Source organism: Meles meles, chromosome 7 (assembly GCF_922984935.1).
Source record: "Meles meles chromosome 7, mMelMel3.1 paternal haplotype, whole genome shotgun sequence".
NCBI classification, from domain to species: Eukaryota; Metazoa; Chordata; class Mammalia; order Carnivora; family Mustelidae; genus Meles; species Meles meles.
In genome coordinates this window covers 59,377,262-59,402,770 of record NC_060072.1, presented here as the reverse complement: position 1 = coordinate 59,402,770, position 25,509 = coordinate 59,377,262, and the positions used below count along the sequence as shown (strand labels likewise).

General features: G+C 39.3%; 1 protein-coding gene across 1 annotated transcript in view; it reads right to left on the bottom strand.

The window, feature by feature from the left end:
- Positions 1–25,509, bottom strand: part of DERA (deoxyribose-phosphate aldolase) — a 110,773-nt gene that overhangs the window by 37,965 nt on the left and 47,299 nt on the right. The window contains exons 3-6 of the mRNA XM_046011957.1: positions 24,528–24,675; positions 22,728–22,823; positions 20,383–20,517; positions 4,621–4,749 (exon numbers count right to left, since the gene is read on the bottom strand). Coding sequence (XP_045867913.1) covers positions 4,621–4,749; positions 20,383–20,517; positions 22,728–22,823; positions 24,528–24,675 — 508 coding nt within the window. The remainder of the gene's footprint in view (positions 1–4,620; positions 4,750–20,382; positions 20,518–22,727; positions 22,824–24,527; positions 24,676–25,509) is intronic.

Here is a 25,509-nt window from a genome sequence, read left to right as displayed (position 1 = left end):
ATAATATGAAATCTATGTAAATCATGGTAAGCTAAAGATGCATATTATAACTGAGAAACTTCTTGAAAAGTACAAAGAGGCTGTAGATAAAAAGTCAACGGACAAAAAAAATAAAATGAAGTGCTCTCAAATATTTAATGAACCCAAAGGGTAGCAGGAAAAAACAAAACAAAAAATGGATCAGAACAAATAGGGAACTAACTATAAGATGACAGACTTAACTTCTATCATATCAAAAACTGTGTGAAATGAAAATGAACAAAACATTCTAATTAAAAAGTACAGATTCTCACAATTTGATTTTAAAAAGCCTACGAGAGAGCTTTAAATATACAAACAAAGATGGGTTATAGACTGCATATATATATGTATATATATATATATATATATATATATATATTCATAAAAAGGGATGGAAAAAAGATATGCCAAGTGTACATACTTAAAAATCAAAGCTCCAAAATACATTTAGAAAAAACTGACAAAACTAAAGGGATAAGGAGACAAATCTACAATCATTTTTGGAGACTTTAACATTCTTGTCTCTTGGTAATAAATAGAACAAGTAGACCAAAACAAAATAAAACAAAACCGGATCTAAAAAATATGATCAACCAACTTGACCTACTTGATATTCGCAGAATACTACCACTAATATCTTACATGACAGTCTAAGATGTCAAATACTAACATGACGTTCTTTTTTTTTTTTTTTTAAGATTTTATTTATTTATTTGAGAGAAGAGAGTATGAGAAGGGGAGGGTCAGAGGGAGAAGCAGACTCCCTGCCAAGCAGGGGGCCCGATGCGTGACTCAATCCCGGGACTCCAGGATCATGACCTGAGCCGAAGGCAGTCACTCAACTAACTGAGCCACCCAGGCACCCTAATATGACATTCTTTTCAAGTGCCCCTGAAGTGTATACTTAAAGATAGCATAAAAATGGGCTACAAATCTCTTTAATTTCAAAAGACAAAATATTCTTACAGTGGATATTCCCTGAGCTTAACAGAATTTTAAATTATAAGTCAATAGTAATAAGATATCCAAGAAGCAAAGAATACTTTGAAATTAAACATTCTGTTGATTTCTCTTTATGTCCATTAACATTTGCTTTATGTATTTAGGTGCTCCAGTGTAAAGGTTTATTCTAAATAATACTCTAATAACATTCTAAACATCAAGAGATATTACAAGGGAAATTGAAAGTATTTTTTAACTCAATGACAATGAAAAAACAACCAAGCAAAAAATTGGCTCTTTGAAAAGATTAATAAAATTGGCAGACTTCTAACAAAACTCTTTCCACAGAAAGAAAGAAAGAAAGAAAGAAAGAACAGGAAACAAAACAAAAATGACCACAGAAGTAAAAAAAAGGAGGTATAACTACAGACCCTATAGACATCAGAATATTACAAACTTTTTATAAGTAAGTTTGGCAACTCAGTATATTTGTACAATAGAATACCCCTAAGCAAACTCCTTATACATAGAACAACATGGATAGATCTCACAGCTATTATCTTGGGGGTAGAGGGAAAACAAACACAAAAGAGTATCTACTGTATAACTTAAAAACTGGTAAAGCCAATCTATGGTGATAAAATCAGAGCACTGATTGCAGCTGGGGCAGAAGTTAAAAACAGTAGAACTAAAAGCAAAGGGACACAAAGGATGGTTCATGGGATGATGGAAAATACACATTGTAAAAAGTCATCACATTGGACACTTAACACCTCAATGTGTATAAATTTACCTCAATGAAGTTGATTTTTAAGGAATAAAATCAATAAAAATGCCAAAGTAGAGCTGTAACTTATATTGTAAGTGTAAACATAGTTCAAAATTTTAAAACAATTCTTCAAAACATACCTTATTTCTATTATATACCTTCTTAAGAGAATAGGAACCAGAAACTATGGGTCAGGAAGTATGCTGGATGCTTTCACTTATTATACCTTGCACAGACTGTGTATGCCTTTAACTCATTATAAGGTCAAGCACAGTGCCCTGGGAGACAGTGGTGTTACAGCTGAGAAAGCAATAAATAACTCTGGAGCCAGAAGGCTTGGGTTCAAATAATGACTCTATGTGATCCATTAGCTTTGTGACCTTACAAAAGTCACCTTTTAAGTTTCTTCGTCAACCACAGGATTGATGTGAAGATTAAGGAATATTATTTTAAAGAATCTGGGAAAGCACACCACAAAAACAAATTTTATTATCCAGAGCATGTACTCAACAGACACTGCTTAAGTGAAGAAACGCAAGAGGTAAGCATGGACAGGGATACAAGCAGATAGGAGAGATGGGGAGAGCATGTTCCTACTCACATTTTTCTTCTGCGGATGGATGGGGTGGAGGATAGAACAGGGGCTTCTTGGCATGATGACTTAATACCATGTTCCTATGATGAGCAGTAGGTGCAGTGAGGACGATAGGGTTGGCCGACCTCCCAGAATGAATGTACTTTCACTGTGATCTGGATCACAGCACTCTAGGCTAACAATCCCTTGTCCTGGAGAGGAGCATGAAAAGGGAATTACCCGGGTACTTAGGACTCCAAGGGGCTTCGCCCAGGCTCGTAAGAGCTACAGCGAGGCTTCTATTATTGCAGGACTTTGAAATGCCAACATAACAGATGACCCGCTGTTTAATGTGTTCCATTCCTCCTTATCCTCAGGTTTTCAGAGATTATGCTTGAAAAGAGACAACCAGAGCAGAGATCATCTGGATACAGGAGCAATGAGCAGAGCAATAGCTCCATGAATGCCTAGCCGGCTGAATTTCAGTAGAGCTCCAGGGACTGATGCTCGGTCTGACAATACTCAAAAAGTACACGAGTCTAAAAATCTAGACGGGAGGGAGTGCTTGTCTAAAAATCTAGAGGGAGTGCTTGCTTCAGCAGCACATACACTAAAAGTCTAGAGGGGGGACTACACTAGAGGCCCAGACTGAAGATCCGACAAGTCATCTATCTTCAGCCACGTATGGAGCCACTGGTAGGACACCTCAAAATTCAATACTTGATCACACGATGGTGTGCTACGTTACCTGACAGAGGTTACAACAGAATGCTGTGGGGGCACACAGAAGAGAAATGGAACCAAGTGGTGAGGAGGGGAGCTGTATTGGGGAAATACTCTTGAAAGAAGTGCTGAAGCCAAAGAGGTGAAGGAATTACTCAGGCAAAAGGTATTCCAGGCAGGGGGCGCAGCAGGTAGCAAGCCCTGAAAGGTCCGGATGGTGCCATCTGCAGAGAACTACAGGGAATTCCATAGAGCTGGAGCATATGGTAAGAAGGGAAAATGGGGAGACACAGGCAGGGTGTTAAGAAGGACCTTTTCTTAACATCAGGCTGAAGGAATTTACATTTTACCTTGACGATGAAGGGAAGCCACTTAAGGATATATATATATATATATATATATATATATTTTTTTTTTTTTTTTGAGTGGGCAGGCCCTGAGAGAGAGGGGGTGACCCGGACTCTGACAGTGATGGGAGTATGGGGGGTATTGGAGGGTGGAGAGTGCAGCTTCTGGTGAAGACTTTGTGTGTGTGTTTTGTTTCTTGTTCATGGAAATGAATTATATTTCCCTCACATCTTGCTGAAGAGAAGGTCACTCCCTCCGTCACCTCTCTCCTCATAGGTCCTATGCCTTCACATTTTCTTATGTTTTAAAAGAATCATTAGGTGGCAAGATTACATAAAGCCCACCTGCTTCTGAGGTGCCCTGCTGGCAAATATCAGCTCGAGTGGACAGATGCACAGGTATGTTCCCTTGTTTCCGACTGGGTCTGGAGGCAGGGTAAGCCACCAAAGGATTTTAAACAAGCAGGACCAAAACCCAATTAGCATTTTTAAGGGACCATTCTGGCAACAGTATGGGAAACAGACTGGAAGGGGACAAAAGTGGAGACAGGGAGAGTAGCGAGGAGACTGAAGTGATCCGTGTGGGGTACGGCAATGGCCGGAGACGGCTGTACGCAGGACGGAGAGATGCGTTAGAGACAGTAAAGAGGAGGTAGAGTTCTCTGGACTCGTTCACTGGTTTACAGGAAGGTGAGGAAAAGAAGGAATCCAGCCTGACTCCCAGGTTTCAGGCTTGGATGTCTGAATGGACAGGTCTGCTGTTCAAGGAGATGAAGAGGAAGTCAACTGCTTTTGAAAGCATAAAAAGCAACATACAGCGCTACCGTTAAAAAGAAAAATTAACACAAACAAAAGCACAGGCTGCCTGAGCCGGTACAGATGCACATCTCTGAGAAAAATCAAACACTTAAATTCACAGAGAGGAATAAGTCAGAGTTAAAGAAATTCCTGTCTAACATATGTTGATGAATGAATAATCAAAGAAGAAGAAGGCAATTCGCTAACAAGAGAGCCATCTACTGCCTTACAAGGATAGTGCAGCGAGGAAATGCCACCAAAAACGTGCGAGGAAGCCAAGTTTGTGACCAATGCACACTGCAGTATATTCACAAAATAGCTGAGTCCTCCCACCCAAATTTCCAAGTGGTTAGCCCGTTTTCACTAAAAGCCAAATCTTTTAGCTTACTTATTTCTCCAAAAAACATCAATTCCATAGCTATCATCATGTGAATATAAACACTTACCTGCCATCATTGCTATCATACTGGCTTTATAGACATTAGTAAGAGATCCAAGTTCTCCTGTTGCTAAGATGGTTTTCAGATGAGCCTCCCCACAGGCCTTGCGAAACTGACGGATCTCATCATACAGGGCTGGGGGAGGAAATAATTGAAGCAGTTACAAAGCAGGCAAGTGATAACATAACTTGGCAGCCATGTGCAGCTGATAGAACCCATCTCGGATTTAGGAAACATAAAACATTTGTCACTTTCTAAAAATCACCCCAATTTAATATCGCCTAAAGCGTTCTGCTGCCGTTCGCATCCTGTTACAAGAAGTGCTTGGTTAGCTACCGTGGAACTTTCCACACCCCTGCCCAAGGTCCAGAGCCACGCAGCTTTTTAAATATCATTATAATGAAATGCAAATGACGAATAATTTCTACCTCTCCCATATGTTGGTTACTTACAAGAAAAAAGACATTTATCTACCATATACGGGGGTGTACCATTTTGCAAACTAAAGAAGAAAAATCCTCAGGTCCTTATTAGTTCTTCCATTCACACATAGTAAGTTCTCTTGCGAGATTATAAAGCAGGCCCTTCCTGAGAGCTCTGCTAATGACAATAAAGACATAACCACCTTCCCCAAGATCTGTCAGGGCATGTCTCTAAATACCTGACAAGAAAGCGTTGAGCCCAGTCTGGTATGCTGGATGTACGTGCACAAAGCCAGTTGGAGAGAGACTCACAGGTGCAGTCTTGACTCTATTAACCCCTGAACCCAGTGGCAAATCTGGTTTTTGAGGGCTCCAAACAGCACCCCGAAAGCAGCTTGGTTAAAAATACACATATACAGGGGCACCTGGGTGGCTCAGTGGGTCAAACCTCTGCCTTCGGCTCGGGTCTGGGATCGAGCTCCGCATCGGGCTCTCTGATAGGCAGGGAGCCTGCTTCCCCCTCTCTCTCTGCCTGCCTCTCTGCCTACTTGTGATTTCTCTGTCAAATAAGTAAATACAATCTTTAAAAAAAAAAACAAAACTCTGGTCATTTAAAAATATATATACATATACAAAAAAAAAAACCGAAAAACCATAAACCTACACTCAACAACAAAAGAATCAAGGGGGGAGAAACATTTCATATTGAATTGACAGACTTTTAATAAACAAAATTCCTATAATGAGTATGAAATTTTTGAAAAATTACATAACACAGTCTTCTGTCATGATACCAGTGATTTTGGCTTTGACTCTGCATCAGGCCAGCTGCTCTTACTCCTTGAACTTGGGCTATTACCACATTAACAGGACTATGGGGCTTTTTTGCTCCTCCACATACATGTGTATTTTGTAGGATATAAACATATGGACAAAACCAAGCAGGAAAGAAACATTCATAATAAGGGTTAGGGTTAGGGTAAGGAGTTTTCAATGCAGACATGAGACTTCCTGAATTCATACGCTTCCTAAAGTACATGTAAAAGACGAAAAATTAGTTACAAGTCAGCAAATGCAGGCAAAACCATGAAAACTGTAACAAGGTGAAGAAAACCTGGCTTCCCAATCCTGGAAAACCTGAACGTAACTTGCAGCTCAAAGTGAAAACACAAATAAAAGCAAATATTCTCTTACAGGATGCTTGGTAAATTTTAGTGTTTGTCACTGTCATGAGCTGGCACCCACAGAAAGTTTTTCAAGAAAGGACTGAATATTTTCACAAATCCCTAATAATCAGTGGTTTGGAACATTAGAGATGATCTGAGATCCTACACTGCCTACCTCACCCTGCCCATCCTCCAAAAATCGTGAGAAGTCATCTCACCCATATATCCAATAAGACAACATGTGTGGGAATGGTATAGACAGCAAAGACGAAGTGGCAATAGCAATTTATATTCTTTTAACTCAGGGAACGAATCTTGGATGGAATGACATTTCTCAAGTTACTGAATCTAAAAACAGAAAGTTGTTTGCTAAGAACCAGTGACAAGGAAATCTCTTGATCTGAAAATTCAAGAATGCTAACCCAGAGTTAACTCGCGACTTAATTAATGATTTTTCTTGCACAGAACGGCGTTGCCATCAAAATCAGGCTCGAGCGTCAGACAAATGCAGATTTAAAACCCAGCTCCACCCCTTCCCGCACAACCTTGGGCAAGTTAGTCTCTCAGCCTCAGTTCCCTCCTTGAAGTGTCAATAATAATACTTACTTTGTAGGGTTATTACGGTAATTAAAAGGGAAGATATATACAAAATACTCTACACATTGTCTGGCTGATTGTAAGCGCTCAGAAAGTTAACCATGATACTTAAGCTCAGAAGTCTAGTAAAGTGAGTTTCAAGTAAGTGTAATAAAAGCCAAATCTTAATCATGGCCTGACCCAACTTCTTCTTTTTTGAAATTTCAGGTAGACTTTTATTTTTTTTATAATTTTTTTATTAACATATAATGTATCATTAGCCCCAGGGGTACAGGTCTGTGAATCTCCAGGTTTACACACTTCACAGCACTCACCATAGCACATACCTTCCCCAATGTCCATAAACCCACCACCCTCTCCCTATCCCCCTCCCCTGACCCAACTTCTTGTACTGTACCAAAACCTCCTTCTATGGATTAGTGCTCACAACCAGTGTGTCATCATATAAGGCTCGAAAATGTTTTATTACAACATTTGTTGAGGTGAAGTCTGATCTCTACAAAATTCTTAAAACAGTGATCCCGACCATATTTATGAATGAAATTACCAGCGTTTTTCTAAAGAGTATTACCTTTAATATCTGGTCAATTTTTTCCCCTACTGTGAAAATAACCCTCCCCCCCCCAAAGAAAAAAGAAAGAAAGAAAGAAAGAGGAAAGGAAAGGAAAGGAAAAGAAGAGATGAATTTTATGACTCAATCATCAGCCTCCTGGAAGTGATGTTCTGTAATCCATGATCCAAACTGGCCACTCAGAGCATAATTGGATTTAAATGAATACATAACCCAGTGCCTTCTCATTCTCTAACTGCCAACTCCTTAAATCATTTTACTGACCTATTTCACCACATAACAGTATCCAGTTTTTCTGAGCAAGTACTTTAATCTTCAGGATTCCACACTGGGAAGTTGGTCATTTTTTTTTCTGTTACTATTCTGCCTAGAATATAATATGCCAGAGCAATTTAATCAAAGAGCATACCAAACCTGTCCTTTGTATAATGTGACCTGGGCTCCATCAAGCAAATGCTTCTACCTGGGCCTCTGGATCTTCCCAAGCAATGCAAAGGTGACAATGTAGGCAGCATGTTCCTTAGTGTTACTACTTAAGCATCACCAATGGCAGCACATCCAAGAGCCCCATGACCCAGGGCCACCCACCATCAGTGGCAGCACCAGAAGTGGCCCCAGAAGTCCTCTTCCCATGGCACATCTGGCTGTATTCTCTGCTTCCCACTCTTTCATGGTCCTGCTGGTTTACCAAGCCTGGTTCTCCAGGCTTCTTTTTTTTTTTTTTTTCCAGTGTTCCAAGATTGATTGTTTATGCACCACACCCAGTGCTCCATGCAATACATACCCTTCTTCATACCCACCACCAGGCTCACCCATCCCCCCCCCCCCCCCCAACGCCTCTCCTCTAAAACCCTCAGTTTGATTCCTGGAGTCCACGATCTCTCATGGTTTGTCTTCCCCTCCGACTTCCCTCCCTTCACTTTTCCTCTTCTTCTCCTAATGTCCTCCGTGTTATTCATTATGCTCCACAAGTAAGTGAAACTGTATGATAATTGACTTTCTCTGCTTGACTTATTTCACTCAGCATAATCCCCTCCAGTCCCATGCAAAAGTTGGGTATTCACCCTTTCCGATGGCTGCGTAATATTCCACTGTATATATGTCCAGGCTTCTTACCGACTCAGGGAGCTACTCTATGTCCTCCCAACAGATGCCTTTCCCATTTAACTTAATCTGAATAGGTTTCATTAGTTTCCAGCTCAGAATTTTAATATAAAAAATATTTACTGAGAAGTCTGCTACAGTGTGGGACAACAGTAAGGGTGCCCCACCACCTGAGTTCATACCTCAGTGCCAAAACTCATTTGTTGTTTGATCTAGACAATTAACTCTTAAACTTTGTCTCTGTCTCCTCTTCAATAAAATGGGGATGATAGAGGTATGCACACCTCAAGGAGTTATTCGAAGGATTAAATAGGCTCATACGTATAAAGTGCTAAGGACAGTTTCTGGTACATAGGTTAATGCTCAAGGAATGTCAGCTACTAGCTTTCCTGCTGCTGGCCTTGGTGGTCATTACTGCTGAGTGCTTCTTATGTTCCAACAGAGAGGGACTTACAAAAGCAAGGGATACTGTGACTTACGTTTCTTGAAGAATATAAACACAACCTCTTTGGGGCCTAGAAAGCAGGCTGGGGGGAAAATGTTTACTAAATTGAAACATTTTTAACTTGGAGCCCATGTTCCCAGATTTCTGGGATAAAAGTTTTGCTATTTGCTAGTTATGCAAATTTATAAGAATCATTCAATTTTCCTAAGCCTGATCACTTAGAGAGCCTCAGTTTGCTCACATATTTTTGTGAAAATTAGATACAATAATATATATGGCTAGAACAGAACAAGGCAGTTAGTAGGTATTAATCCTTCAATACTAGATTTCCAAACTTTTCCTTATATACTTCCAGAAATGCAAAAGTAACTTTGAAAAACAAAATGGAACAAGCACTATCTTAATACTCATGAAAGCATAATTAGAATTGACAAATTTAACATGTAAGGAAAACAGACCACTTCACTCCACCACAAACCATGAAAGCCACAAATAAGCATTATTAGTGTCCAGGTAGTTTTAAGCACCTTGATATCACAGTGATAAATGACATATGCAAATCCAAGTGACCTGGTGGCTGAAATGTAACCTAGACAATCTCAGATCATAATGTCCTCTAATGTACTCAACTGTCACTTTCCTTCCGATATAGATGAGCAAAACAATAGAAAAACAAATGGATGAATTTTCCTCCACATCTGTAGGAAAGGACAGCAGCGGGATGTGGATTTATATCATTGCTACTGGAATACACATGTGAAGGAAATTACGTGGAATCAACAGGTTCAACAGATCCTCTTTCCAAAAAACTCTTCATAAGGAGCAACTACTGAAAAGAATGAGAAACCCCCTAAGTCTTCAAAGCATCTTCCTTCAAAAATGCTCAGTGTTTTCTATGCCTCAGTTAAATATCCCCGTGGGGTGGCTGGCACTTACCTCCACATTTCATAAGCAAAAAGGTGAAATGTAGAGAGATGAATGACTTGCCTAAAATTTCCTCACACTTTTCTCTCTCTATCCCACCACAAACATACATGCAGGCAGGCACACACATGCTGTCGTTAAAATACATTCTCAAGAAAATAAACTGAAGAACTTAGTATAATAGTATAATCGAAACCTAGAACCTAAAGGGATATCAACTCCCATTGAGTTCAAATCACTAGCATCACAGATGAGCATCACAACCCTAGCACCTGATTTTCATTCTTCCAGGGAAAACAAAGCAGAGGAAATTGAGATGTTCCAGAATAATTCAGAAACATAAAATAACTTAATTTTGTATGATTTGATAAACTAAAAAAAAAAAATCTATGAATTGTTCTATGAGCCTTCTGGATGGGATGAGAAGAGCACATTTGTTGTAGTGAAGTTCACTTGTCTGAATCAGGACTTTCAGCACTTGTTTGCCCAATAATTAGTTGTGTGTCACTTGGGAAAGTTACTGAACTTCACCAAGCATCATTTTTCTACTCAAGATTGGATAGGAGATCTTTACTTTTGGAGCTCAAAGACATCTCAAATCCAGGGGATAAATGTAAAAATTATTTAAATGATAATGAAGGTAATCAATTAACTTTTTCTCTTGGATCCACCTTTAATAAGAAGCAGTTATAAAAATGAAGGTAAACTTTGATTGGTTATAAAACATTACGTTGGTACAATTAAGACCAAACAGCTTCTTGTTATTGGTTTAGAAAGACAATTTGGAACTCTACTTTGTGGGAGCTCTCAGCCAGAGAGAGGTGGGGGAGCTGAAATACTCCCAGGTGCACACTGCCATGAAGAGGGAGGTAAACTTTGAAATGGCATGTCACGGGGACCTTGGGAAACTCTGGACTCACGTGCTGCCAGATTAGGGTTGGGGGTGATATCCTCATCAGTGAGGGTTGGGAGTTCTGGAGGACTTGTGAGCTCAACCAGCCTGAGTGCACAGTACTAGACCAGGGAGACAGGCTGTCTGGTCAAGAGACTGTTACATACAAGACAACTGATCAAATAAATAAGTATATTGAGGATAATGGGGAAAAGATTTCTTGTGGGGGAAAAAATTCCACATACAAGTGAAATTATAAAAAAAAAATTTCTTGTGACAAGAAAGAGGGGCATATAGAAAGAGAAAGGGCAAGAATAACCATGTGATATCAGCTTGTAAGGAAGTCATCAGTGTGAACTCATAGTTTCTGATACAGATAGATGACAGAAAGACAGATGGACAAACAGATATAAATGCATGTGTGTTTATGTGTTCATCGTGTATTTGTGAACGTGCATCTGTTTCCTAGATCTATCCATTGAGAAGGTCGAGAAACCACATCCTTGCAGCAATGAGCACACTGAGAGCCCAGATCTTGGTTTCTAAATACCAGTCTTCAATAAAAGGAAGCAGAGCTCCATGGAAAAATGGCTGATTCCAGAGCTCGGGCAGAAAAATTCAAGGAAGTTCTCAATGAATACTGCAAACATGTTAGAAGGGCAGAAGAGCCATCCGAAGCAGCTCCCACTAGCCAAATCTGGAATAATCTGAGTACCAAAATAATAATGATAGCAATAGATTATAACCAACTGAGTAAAAAAGAACTCCAGGAGTTCTTACAGAGAGGAAGAAAGTGGGGGAGGAGAACGTAATGCTAACTAATAAGTATGGAAGAAATAAAAGAATTAGAAAAATCACTATTTGACAACTACCAGAGTAATAACAGAAGAATTAGGAATGAATGCTAAAACTACTGAATAAAAATTAGATGAGGAACAGGATATTAACATAATCTTGAGATACCTTCATTCATATACTGTATTAATTACTTCTTAAAACACAAAATACTTACTAATTTTACAATGAAGAAACTTGCCAGACAGCATTTTAGCCATTTAAAAATTAACATCATCCATAATGGGAAAAGTCAAGATCTTATAACTCCTAAAATAATGCACTGAGGAAAACAGAGAAATATTTCCGTGGTATTTCTCCCCCAAATATATAACTTAAATCTAATCATGAGAAAAACACCAAACAAACCCAAATGAAGCATGTTTTACAAAATAATAGGCATCTACTCTTCAAACTAAAGGAAAGATTGAGGACTGTTTCAGATTGAAGAAGACTACAGAGACTTGTAGCAACTGATCCCAAAACTAATAAACAACATTACTGAGACAATCTGGAGAATGAACAAAGTCTATGGATTTAATGGTAGTATGGTATCAATGTTAATTTCCTGATTTTGATGGTGTACTGTGGCTTGGTACAACTGTTCTTGTTTTTAGAAAATACATACTGAAATGTTTATGAGTAATGGATTGAGAGGCCAGCAACTTAATCTCAAATAATTAAACAATTACATGTACATAATTTTATATGTATGCACATGCACACACACACATATATACATACACACAAAGAGACAATGAAAAGGCAAACGGTAAATGGGGCAGAATTTAATAACTATGGAATCTCAGTGAAGAGTAAACTGTTGAATATATGATTTTTGCAACTTCTCCATAAGTTTAAAATTATTCAAAATGTTAAAAAGACACATTTCACATACGCTGCTATAATTTATTTAGCATCTAGGAATTTTCTTACAAAAGGGTTTTTGAGATTATCATCATTCTGTTTTTTAAGCAAAAAAAAATGTGACTGTATATGGTACATACTATTTGGTAACCTGCTTTTTTCCCTTCAAAATATCACAGATATCTTTCCATATTAATAAACACACGCTTGTAACACAATTTTTAATGGCTGCACAATCTCCCACTACATGGTTATAAATATTCAATCATGTGTATCCAATAATACTTAAGGTTTCAGATTTTTTGCTATTACAAACAATACTTCAGTAAACGTCCTACCCTTACAGCTTTTCGTACATCATGACCTTATTCCCTAGAACCTTTATTAATTTTTCTGCTCCCATACTCACGTTGTCCATGTTCACCGTTAAAAATTCAAACATTACAGAAACTAAAAACTCCATTTAAAAAAAAGAAAGACGAATTCTTGCACATAACAGAAAAATAATAATCTGGAAGGCCATTATAAAAATGACTGACAAACGAAAATGGAATTCAAACACCATGACCGCAAATTAGTCAGAATAATGCAAAATATAACAAAACACATACACCAGAGAAGTGGCTGGCATCGTGATGTCACATTAAAAACCTGATAATAAATGTTTTGACTTATAATGAGGTTTTCAGGAGTAGCAAAAGTGGGTGTACTAGAAACCCAGGATACATGACATGGTAGATGCGTAATCAATAGGGTAGCAGCCAGCAGAGGAGCTGTCTCCTGTCTCTCCCCCTAGCATCCCTCCTACTAGTGCCACACTGAGCAGGAGAAATGGAGGTCATAGCCTGACCTTCTGCTCGTCATTCCCAGCTAAAAAACAAGGGAGGCTGTATTTATGGAGTGTGTTCACTGACATGAATCAGAGAACCTAGCCACACTGGGAAAGACCTGTGTGATGAGTATGTAGATCCAAGAAGCAGAGGGGGCCACACTGCCCCTGTTCTGGACAGCATCCCAAACGGTTGACAACCGGCCCTACCTTCTGCCTCCCTGTGTCAGCAGACACTTGCTTCTATAGCGTCTCACTTTTCTCTATTCAAAATTATCTTATTTCTTTCCAGCTTCCACCCCTAAAGAAAGTATATTCTTAATTGTGAGGCTCCTGGCAATCAGTTAGGTTTTTCTGGAAAAGCACTGCTGTAGACAAAGAAAACTATGTAATTAGTAAAGCTTTCATGAATACAAATTATGATTTTAGTAAAAATTCCAGTGTTTAAAGACCATGTTTCCTATCTAAAAGTCAAAAAGTAGATTTCCTTTTTATATTTCATGCTATTCAAAGACACTTAAAAAATAACTGTTAATGAATATATCTAAGCAATTATTTTTTGAGTACCAGAAAGATGTTCAACACTGCACAAGAATGGCCTGAAAAGATAATTATATGTACAGTAAAACACTTAATATAAATTGTACAGCAACCTTTGAAACTTAAAAAGTCACAAAATGTTCAAGAACGGTTTTCATCCACCATGGTAACTAATTAATCTTGTAAGACTAAAACAGAGAAGAGCTAAAACACCAGGTAGTAAAATAACCTACAAGAGATAAAACACACACATTTTGGTCAATAGTATTTGAAGTTTTAAAGAATCATAGCCTAAAAACAAAAACTACAAAAGCCTACAGCTGCCATAAGTATCTCCAGAATTTTTCTGTTATAAACAACCCCCCAAACAGAGAAAGCACAGATTATAGATTATGTGATTCCTCCCCAAACAGTGTCTATAGATTTAGAGTTTGCTTTTCTCATATTATGAGTAACAGCTCTACAAAATAAAGAAAAATTCTAATTTCTTTTAAGAGATGTTCCTTCTACCATCCTTCCTATGCAAAAATAAGCAAACAAGAAAAATAAACTTTTGCCCAGATGCAAGATTTTCAGGATCCACTTCCTAAGACACAATAACAGACACGGTTGCATTGGCCCAAATATTTCATTCTCTCACCCTGAAACTCTTAATAGTGTGAGGCACGTACTCCACAAACGAAGTTTAGGAGAGCAAGTCAGGGCTGAGGAACTGAAGAGGATAAACTAGGGCTCTGGATACAGGACACAAACAATATTCCCAAGTGTGACACGGAACACACTATGCTGGAAAATGTCACAGAAGAAGCCACCTTTGGGGTCACGTCTGATGGCGCTCCGGTACGGAATGGGTTTCCAAAGACTAGTAAAGTCAGTTCTAGGTCCTGAGCTCGAAGAACTGGGAGAATCTTCATTTTTTTTTTTTTTAAGATTTTATTTATTTATTTGAGAGAGAGAAAGCATAAGAGGGGAGAAAGTCAAGAGGGAGAAGCAGACTCTCCAAGGAGCAGGGAGCCCGATGTGGGACTCGATCCCAGGACTCTGGGATCATGACCTGAGCTGAAGGCAGTTGCTTAACCAACTGAGCCACCCAGGCGCCCCAGAACTGGGAGAATCTTGAACGAGGCAGAATCTGATACCATTTCCATGTCACTGGTAATATATTAAGGTAAATGTATGCAGCAGAGAGAGGTCATAAAAAAGTAGGAAACGAACACCTCTGTATTTACAGAGCATGGGATGTATTTAATTTTCAAAACCTGTTCAATAAGATTTATGAGATGATGAACCCCTTCTGGTGAATGCTTTCTTCAAAGAGCTGTTTAAGAAATGCAACTCAGATGTCGACTTTAATATCATCATGAAAAAATACTGTATTACAGGTCCTTATCAAGGGAATAATACTCCCACACAATGAAAACACCAAATATAAAATCACAGGCCATTATAGCTCTAAAGGACTATAGAAATCATTAAGTTTTATTCCCTCACTGGTAGCTTATTTAAATGGAGGCAGAGAGAAGTGAAGTGTTTGCCCAAGGACTAGGTATAAATTATCAAAATTACAAAGACTAAAATCCAAGTCTTTTAGAGTTCTACTTCATTTACTCAATACATGTCCTATTATGCTTACTTCCCTTGACAACATACTATCGCACCAGAAGGAGGAGAGGGAAAGAGAAGAAACTGCAGCTGGCATGGAGGGATTCATCTGAGCCAAGCAACAGGATGATCGATTTACATATATTATCTAATTGAATCCCCATTATAACCCTGGGAAGCGGATGCCATTATTCTTATTTTGCAGAGAAGGAACAGAAGACACAGAGAAACTTGCCTAAGAGAAAACAGCTACTAATGGTAGCACCTGGATTCCAACCAAGGTCTGTCTGATGCAAAGATGTGCTTTCAGCCTTCTAGTTTCCCAGAGTTATGCTCCCTTCTAATAATGGTGTACATTTCTGTGCCCAAATAGAAAAGACGGAGGGAAGTACAGGCAGGGAAGGACAGTGTGCCATAATGAGCAAATCAGGATCTGGTGGTAAAAAGCTTAACAGCAAAGGGCCAGGCAAAACAACACTAACAAAAATGCTTAAATAAAAAGGCATATGAAGTCAAAAGGCACAGCAGCCTGAACTGTTAGCCGGGGGCGGGTCATGTCAGAGATTTCCGCAGCCCGGGGAGCGTTACTGTGCTCCAGAATAATGCCGTCGCTGATACCACGGTTCTGAAATTAAACTGTATTTAAGAGAAAGTGTTCAAGTCAAATATTTTTTTAATTTTTTTAAATTTTTATTTATTATTTGACAGAGAGAGATCACAAGTAGGCAGAGAAGCAGGCAGAGAGACAGAAGAGGAAGCAGAGAGCTGAGCAGAGAGCCCTATGTGGGGCTCGATCCCAGAACCCTGAGATCATGACCTGAGCCGAAGGCAGAGGCTTTAACCCACTGAGCCACCCAGGCGCCCTAATCAAATATTTTTTTTATAGATTTCCTTCTAAAATGGCTAGATTCTCTGATTTGATCAAGAGTCACCGGTCTATGTACGTAAAAATGATGCATGAGGGGCACATGGGTGGCTCAGTCGGTTAAGCAATTGCTTTCCAGCTCAGGTCATGAGCTTGGGGTCCTGGGACCCAGCCCTGCATTGGCTCGGGTTCCAGGCTCAGCGGAGAGTCTGCTTCTTTCTCCCTCTCCCTCTCCTCCTCCCCACTGCTTGTGCTTGCTCTCTCAAATAAATAAAAAAAACCTTTTTAAAAAATTATAAAATGATGCATGAAAAAGCAACATGGTTTAGCGGGGAAACAGAGCACGCATTCCGGAGTCTGGTGGATGTTGGTTCCGGTGCTCAGGAGGTTTTGTAGTCATTAGCACACGGTGTGGCTGAAATCGGTGAAGACAGAACATTACCAAGGGAGAATGTGCAGGGTCTGAGGAGAAGTTTGAGAGTTTGCTGGGACAGGAGCTAAGGACAACCAACACTTCAGGGATGTTGGGGGAGGCAGAATAGCTTACAAACAAGACACAGGGACATAGGAGTAATGAGAAACATGGAGGAAAACCTCCATGAAATGAAAATTTAGGGTCACCAACGCCATGACAGGAAAGTATCTCTAGAAGGAAGACAGTGCACTGTGTCAAATGCTGAACAGTAAAGCTAAACAAAGAAATGAAGAAAATTCCCTGGGCACAGAAAAATAAGAGGTCATTAGCATCCTGGTTAGTGCAGATTCAGGAGAAAAAGTAAATATGACTCTTTTAAGAACTTTAGCCATGAAAGAAAGAACAGAAAGGGAGACTTAGCTGGAGATGAGGGGGAATGTTGGCGTGTGAGTTTGTGTGTGTGTGTGTGTGTGTGTGTGTGTTTAATGGATAAGAAGAGCTTACATATGTTTAGATGCTGATGGGAATGAGCTAGTAGAGACAGAAACTAAAGACACAGCAGAAAAAAACGGCCGACAAATGGAGTAAGGTCTCTGGAAATGTGGGAGGAGATGGGAGCTGCCGCAAAGGGACCAGACTTAGGAGGAAGGAGAAAAGAAGAAACAAAGGAAAACAGAGCCTGCTGTAAGGACCCTGAGGGAGTTCCCGTCTAGTGGTATCTGTTTTCTCTGAGAAGTAGCAGCTCCGTCTTCCACTAAAAGGGAAGGAGCATCCAGGTGGGTGGGCAGAAGATTTAGAAGCTCAAGTAGTAGAGATTTCAAAATTGTCACCACGGAGAATTCAAGAAGAGGAGTACAAGCCCCTCTTCCAGTCTTCTCTTTGAGTTCACCCCTGAAATTGTGGACCCTGTGACCACGAGACATGGTTAGGATACACTCTGAATGGTCAGTTTTAAAACTGGGATCCTTTCTTTCATGCTTTAGCCACTGTTCTACACTCCTCAGTGCACAGATGAGAGGGACCTGCATTTGGATGTGTATTAGCCTGACGGACATTTCTGTCTGCACATTCCAAGAAATCAATTTTAGGCTCGTATTTTAGTAAACAGCTAATATGAAAGCGTGACACTGAAAAATGTAATATGTAATCAAATTGAGACAAATTAGGAAAAATACTGCAGTGAAAAAAAAAGGCTTCAGTCATTTCAGGTTTCTATTTAGAATTAAATTTCTAGTATTAAATGTTCCTTTTCAATTTGTTTTGGGTCAAGAGGTTATTAACACCATAAAAAAGTTAATAGAAAAGTATGGTCTACGACAAAGATGTGTTATTATATTTTGCATGAATGTCTGTTATTAGGAAATTATCAGTTCCTAAAAACAACCATTCCTAGTTCATTAAGGGACAATTACATCAAAACCCATCTCTTATTATATTTTATTTCCCAATTAGTATTCTAGAGACAAGTGCACAAGTTATAATAGAAACTATACTTCTATGTCTACAACTGTTTAATAAAAGACATACAGGGCATATAGATTTTTTTTTAATTTAACTAAATCACATAGTCTATTTCCAAATTTGTTTTCAATATCATGCATATTCATTTTTTCCCTTTAATTCTGGCCTGAAATCCTAACTGAAATCTATGACTGGAAGGAAACAAGAATCAATATATAGGGATAAAGGGTACCCATTTAAAATACGCCTTTTAAGAATGATTGCAATCAGCCAAAGCTCACATGAACCATAAAAAAAAGGGAACAAAAATCAAAAGCACAAAAAGATATTTGTGGACTGTCAAGAATTTAAACTGGGTAAGGATTAAAAATGCTGCTGAGTACAGTTGGGAGTGGGGCAACAGGAACGGCTTCAACATTTTCTTCTAGATCATTCAGAACTGTGGTATCGGTGATCGTGATGCTCTCAGAGCTGCTGAAATCTCTGGGGTGACCCGCCCCACAGCTAACAGCTGGGCCTTCTGACTTCCTAGCTCTTCTCACTTAAATACTTCTGTTATTGTGGCTTCACAAGGCCCTTTGCTATTAAGCTTTTTACTGTCAGACCCCACTTAGCTCTTTATGGCACACTGTCCTTCCGTGCAAGAACTCCCCTCAGTCCTTTTCATCTGGGCACAGATATGTACACCATCTAATTTACTGAGAATGTACAGGAACATAGTTAATATTCTAAACTAAAAAACTACATTTTCTGGCCTTACTTGCAGCCACGGTGGCCACATAACTTAGTCTGAGCCAAAGAGGTGGAAGCAAAAATACTGTGGGAGGTTTTTAGGATAGGATAGCCCTTCTTTCCTGTTATTTGGGAGATGGCTGGAAAGGCTGGAGCATCAGAAGCGACCTCAGACAATGGAGTGCCTGTAAGTACAGGGACAGAAGCCACACACTTTGGGAGTGGAAGATCCAAGTAGTGTAAGTGACCAAGGACTTTGTGGGGCTGCCAAAGTACCCCTGAAATATCTACCTCCAGACTTAGTAGAAGAACATAAATCCTTGAGGTTTAAACTACTGACTAAATAAATAAACTACTGACTAAATCGTTGCTATTCTGTAACCAAAAGCAATTCTTAATGGATAAACAATGGAATTAGGATTTATATTTGACAATCTAGATGGATTGATGAATGAGAGTCACAGAAAGATACCTATGAAATATTGGCAAGTGCAATAAATAGATGAAGAAAAAAAATACATTAAGCATAATCTTACTTTTTATTTAAACTTTTAAAAAGGGGCATCAGTTGCATGTGTGTGTATATGAAGAGAAAAAAGTCTGAAAAGTTGTGTATTATATTGTTATTGAGGTTATTTCTAGCTGATGAGTTTATGTGGGACATCTACTTCCTTTATTACTGATTAGAATTTTTGTTTTTAACAGCAAGCAGGTATAACATCTGTAATTAGAATAAAATATACCATGCATTTGACATTCACATGTCTAAAGAGATAACATATTATTCTGGCTTTATCTTATGATTTGATTAAAAAATTTTTAGTTGAACTACTTTTATACTGATTTTTTAAAGTAGAAAATTGTACTTATTTTAGCTATCAACAATCTCTAATATACAAAATATATTTAAGGCACCAGTCGAATCTATTTTTTAATATCTAATTATAAAACAATAGCTAGTTATTGAAATGGGTAATGTTTTCTCATAATCAGTATGATAGTAAATCATGAATCTCAAAGGTAAATATAAAATAGTATCCATAGGAATTATGTGTAAGAACGGCAGGAGTAAAAATAGACTTAGCAGACTTATTACTAATCCCACATTCTCAAAATCCACAAAGATTAACATTAAAAAGGGGAAGTTTCCTCCACCTATTAAAATAAACTTTGCATAAATGACTTGCCTAGAGTGATTTATGCATTGAGTCATAAAATAGTAGAGAACAGAAAAATTAATAATCTAGTGCGTAGAAATAGCCACTCACCTAAGCACTCAAAGGGATCTAAAAAGTTCACGTGTGTGGACAACTGCCAAGGATTGATGAGGGGAACAAGCCATGATCAATAACAGCCACGTTTTCTCTGAAATTTACCCTCTGATCTGGTGACGTGTAACCTAGAACAATGACTTCCAAAACATACTGCCTATTTTCCAGTCCTCGCCATTGATTCACACAGGTAGCACGACGTCCCCCTTTTAAGTAAGGACTTGCACATACCTTCCCACTGGCCTGTCAGCACCAACGTCCTGTTAATCACCACATCGATTTCTGTAGCTCCATCTTCCACAGCCAATCTGATCTCTTCTAATCGTGTTTTTAAACGAGTCTGTCCAGCTGGAAAGCCAGTGGCCACTAGTAGAGAGAAAAGAAAGGAGGGAAGGAAAGAAGAAAAGGACAGGGGGAGGGAAGGAGGAAGACAAATTTCAGTCGGTGAGTATCTCAATAAGGAACCTCATACAAAAAAACAAAAATGAAAACAAAAACAAAACAGCATTTTGACCAAAGCATTAATGACACTAAAGAGCTTCATGCCTGTCTTACAGAGTGAAGTGTGAAGAAACAGAATGTCACCTCATATGGTCTTGGTGTTAGGACGAATATTAGTATTTTATAGTTTGAAAACTTGAAATTAAGTTTCTGCAGAGATGCTCATAAGAGGGCTTTAAGTAAACAGAAACTAAGAAAATATGTATCATCACAGTGACAGTCCTAAAACAGTAGCTAGAGCCCTGTCTTGATGGACTGGTTAATTACGGACTCTGCTCTTAATCAAATTGGTTACCACTGTAGCCTTGATTTACTCACTCACATTTATGGCCGTTGCAACCAAATTGCAATATAGGTTCTTCCCATTGCCTATCTTAAAATGAAGAGCCAGGCAGATGAGAATAAAGGGAGGAGACTGCAGGAGGAAAAAGGACCTAATATGGTCCACAAAACTAGGGCAGGGGCAAGTTGGGAAGAGCAAGGCCAAGTGGAAATTTAAAAAAAAAAATTACAGCTAGGGGCGCCTGGGTGGCTCAGTGGTTTAAGTCACTGCCTTCGGCTCAGGTCATGATCTCAGGGTCCTAGGATCGAGTCCCGCATCGGGCTCTCTGCTCAGCAGGGAACCTGCTTCCCTCTCACTCTCTCTGCCTGCCTCTCTGCCTACTTGTGATCTCTCTCTGTCAAATAAATAAATAAAATCTTTTAAAAAAAATTACAGCTATACTTCTGAAAAATCATTAATATTTTTTCCACTTGCATCATTAATTCCATTTCCATTACTAAAGATAACCTTTTGTATTTCCTTGATGTTATCAAATTCCTTGGGTCTGCTATCTTAGAGGAAAGATGTTTCTCTGTTGTGCAAAAGAAAAGCTGAACTGAATGAGGCTGATGAAAAATTTAAGGTAGCTGCCAAACACTTTCGGAATCTTCACAAATAGCTTGTATATCAAACTATGTGTTTCTTTGATGTCTCCCTAACAAAATAAATTAATCTTCTTTTTAGACTCCTCTTCTAAAGCACCAAGATATTCTTCTTAACATCTTCTAAAAGTACAATCTAGTTTTATATCTATCCCTCCACATACACACACACTCACTCACTCACATTACACACATTCACACCCTCACTTATACAGAAGCTTTAAATACTCTTCTTTCTTTCATGCCCAGTCCAGTCCTCCTGAGTCTATCTCAAGTGAATGACTCCTGACATACCCTCTCGTCTTTACTAAACTCCCAGGTTTTAGGGTGGCACTCCTCACCTCTCATGTGGACTGTGGTAAGTCTTCCTAACTCCCTGTCACCCCACCCTACTGGACCCACAACCACCCCCCAACTCCCAATATCATGCAGCTGATCATGACATGTCTCTGCTAAAAACCTTGCAGTATGTTCCCCAACACCAGCATAGACCCTGAATGCCCTCACCGGGCCATTTTCCCCTATGGGATCTGGCCCAGATCTACCATCTCTAGCTTCAACTCCCAGGGCACCCCCTGCCCCAACTTCATCCCAATTTAGATCTGACAATGACAAACCACTTGTGGTTCGGTTCCCTGAACGTGCTTCTGTGCCTTCCCACAGGCTCGTTCCTCTGTTTAAAAGGTCATTCCCTGTCTCAACACCACCACCAACTCCCCCTTCCCCACTAAGACCCCCCCCAACAGTATCATCTCCCCTGTGAATACCGTTACTCTCTGAGCATCACCAACCTCTGCAAAATAAATCACTCTCCACTCTGAGTTACAACTGTACCTTCTGTGTGTCTTTATTATCATCTTTTACATATATATACTACTACATATCCTGCATTATGACATTTTAAACTTGCTTATTCCTCCTAAACAACCAAGTTTCTGTAAGGGCAGAGACACGGTTTTGTATTCTGGGGGATGAATGTGGTCTGCTACTTAGGAGGCAAGTAGATATGGAGAGAATGAGTAAATAGAAATCATTAAATATATAACGCTAATTAAAATCATAGTATAAAACTGTATACAAAACCCTCAGGTGTCTGAGTTGAAAACTAGAAACAGGCTGCAAGGCAAGAGCAAAAGCCACAATAATCTTACCTGAAGCCACAGGGATGGTACAGCCTGCCGCCTTCAGCGCTTTAACCGCATCACACACCCTCGCGGGATAAACACAAACAGCCGCTGTCGTGAGGCCTGGGAAAAAAGAGATAGTAACAGCCTGCTTCATAGGAAGTTCAACTTGCACAATAGGCTTTTCATGATTTACACCACACCCTGGCAGAACTCAAAATGAGAGGAGAAATAACTGCCCTAAGACAATGCACCAAATGAAAAAGTTTTGACTCCCCACATTCCCTTCCAGTCCTTGACAACAGGAATCATTTGCTCCTTGTTCAAGTCACGGAATAAAATAATTGTGACGCACCGGTCTTTGAGGTCAACATAATGCCACTCTTTAAAGATTCCTAAGCGGTGAACATAATGGGCTTGACTCAATGAGAATATCTTATTTCATATAGGTTACATAATCCAGATTTGTACAGCTAACAGACAGTGGATGAAGAAAGTGGATGAGAACCTGACAGGATAGTATAGCAAAATGATATTTAACTAATCCTCTTCCCTCTCTTACAAGAAATAATACAATCTGGATCTGGAACCCTCATTCAGAGGAATAAGCTCTTAAATTTAAAGAAATCAAATAAAAATCAAACAGCCACTATAAAACAAAGCAAGAACATAGACTCCTACACAGTGGCCCCATTTTTCCCCAGCCTCTCTTCCAAAGTTGTTACTTGAAACAATTTTGTATAACAATGCCTATACGTAGGTGGTGTTTTTATTGTCAACCCCAAAGACACATATTTTCCAAAAGCTGTGGAGTTGTTTAGGTCTATAAATTATCTTCAAATTATTTGGGATAAAATACCTGCATTGGGCCGATGCCACGTTTCCAGTTGTATATTCATTACCGATAGGCACTTTGGAATCATGAAGCATCCCTCCGCCAAAAGATGTGGCTCCTAAAATCAGCCCAGTGAGTACTACGGCACATGGTCTTAGAAATACCCTTTAGGGGGCGCCTGGGTGGCTCAGTGGATTAAGCCGCTGCCTTCGGCTCAGGTCATGATCTCAGGGTCCTGGGATCGAGCCCCGCATCAGGCTCTCTGCTCCACAGGGAGCCTGCTTCCTCCTCTCTCTCTGCCTGCCTCTCTGCCTGCTTGTGATCTCTCTCTCCGTCAAATAAATAAATAAAATCTTTAAAAAAAAAAAAAAAGAAATACCCTTTAGCCTTCCAGACCTTGGTTTCCTCATTTAGAAAAAGGGGATCAACTCTCAAAGGTCTCCTCCATTCCTAAGATGTTAAGATTCTAAACTTATGGCAACTTTAGAAAGTCCTTTCTTTCATGTGTACTAAGAGAGTGAATATAACTTTTTTTCAAAAGATCTAACCTAATATACAGCATGCAATATTCCCCATTTGCATTTTATTCTCAAAAGTATTTCATTTACTCACAGAAAATACTTTATGTATGAGATGTGATTATTAAGTAATGAGACTGGCTTTTGCACGTGTGGCTAGGGAATGAGAATCAGTATTTTAGAGTCACTAGACAGAAAATTTCCCACACTGAAGAACTGGAAAGAAAAATAAAGAAACTCTCTACCAGCAACTTTAATCCAGGATGGGAAGAACTGACCTAAAAATGAGACTCAGATTCTCTCCCTGCTGTTTTTCAGAGAAGAATCTCAATTATTTGCCTATGTATACAATTCTCCCGTGGGTTTTATTGCTGTTATCATTTTAGCAGCTGAATCTTGTCTTAAGTCCTCTTAGATTTAGTAATTAGTAATGTAAAGAGGTAAACAGAGACAGATTATACACAACAATGTTACCTTTATCATGCATGTTTAAAGTTTTTAAGAGATCTTCCCGGATTGGATACTTGGCTTTATAACAGAGCCTTTGAACGTTGGAAGACGTGTCGTCGCCTGCAAGTGTAGTAAGATCTATAAAGGTAACAGCTTTCAGGAGCCAAGCAGCCTGGTTTAAGAAAAGTAAAAACAAGATTAAAAAAAAATCATCTCCAACCCAGTTAACTAGTAGGAAATCATTAGACAAACATAGGTGCTGAAGTCTGACATCTATACTGTTCTAAGGCATGTCCTTCTCACATGTGATAGAAACATTGCTTAAGAGTGACCAACAAGAGGAACACTGCGTAGAACAAAATAAAAGAGGATTACAGAGTAGCCTTAAAAATTATTTTTCCCAGGGGCGCCTGGGTGGCTCAGTGGGTTAAAGCCTCTGCCTTCGGCTCGGGTCATGATCCCAGAGTCCTGGGATGGAGCCCTGCATCAGGCTCTCTGCTCCGCAGGGAGCCTGCTTCCTTCTCTCTCTCTGCCTGCCTCTCTGCCTAGTTGTGATTTCTCTCTGTCAAATAAATAAAATATTAAAAAAAAAAAATTATTTTTCCCGGGTGCCCAGGTGGCTCAGTCAGTTAAGCATCCCACTCTTGATTTCAGCTCAGGTCATGATCTCAGGGTTGTGAGACTGAGCCCCAAGCTGGGCTCTGGCTCAGGACAGATTCTGCTTGAGATTCTCTCTTTCCCTCTGCCCCTCCCCCATGCACGTGCGTGTGGGCTCTCTCTCAAATAAATAAAATCTTTTAAAAAAAATGTTTTTCCTTCCGTTGGTATCCCAAAGTGAAATCCTAATAGATTAAGCCTCCCCACACCAGACCTCTCCATCTCCTCCACTAGGAGCCCCTGAAAGCTACCATATGACAGAACTTGGGAAGAAGAGGATTTCTGTCTGATATTTTACCTCCAGCCTTGGGATCTGGGATAAGACATTTAAAAAAGAGTCTTTAATTTC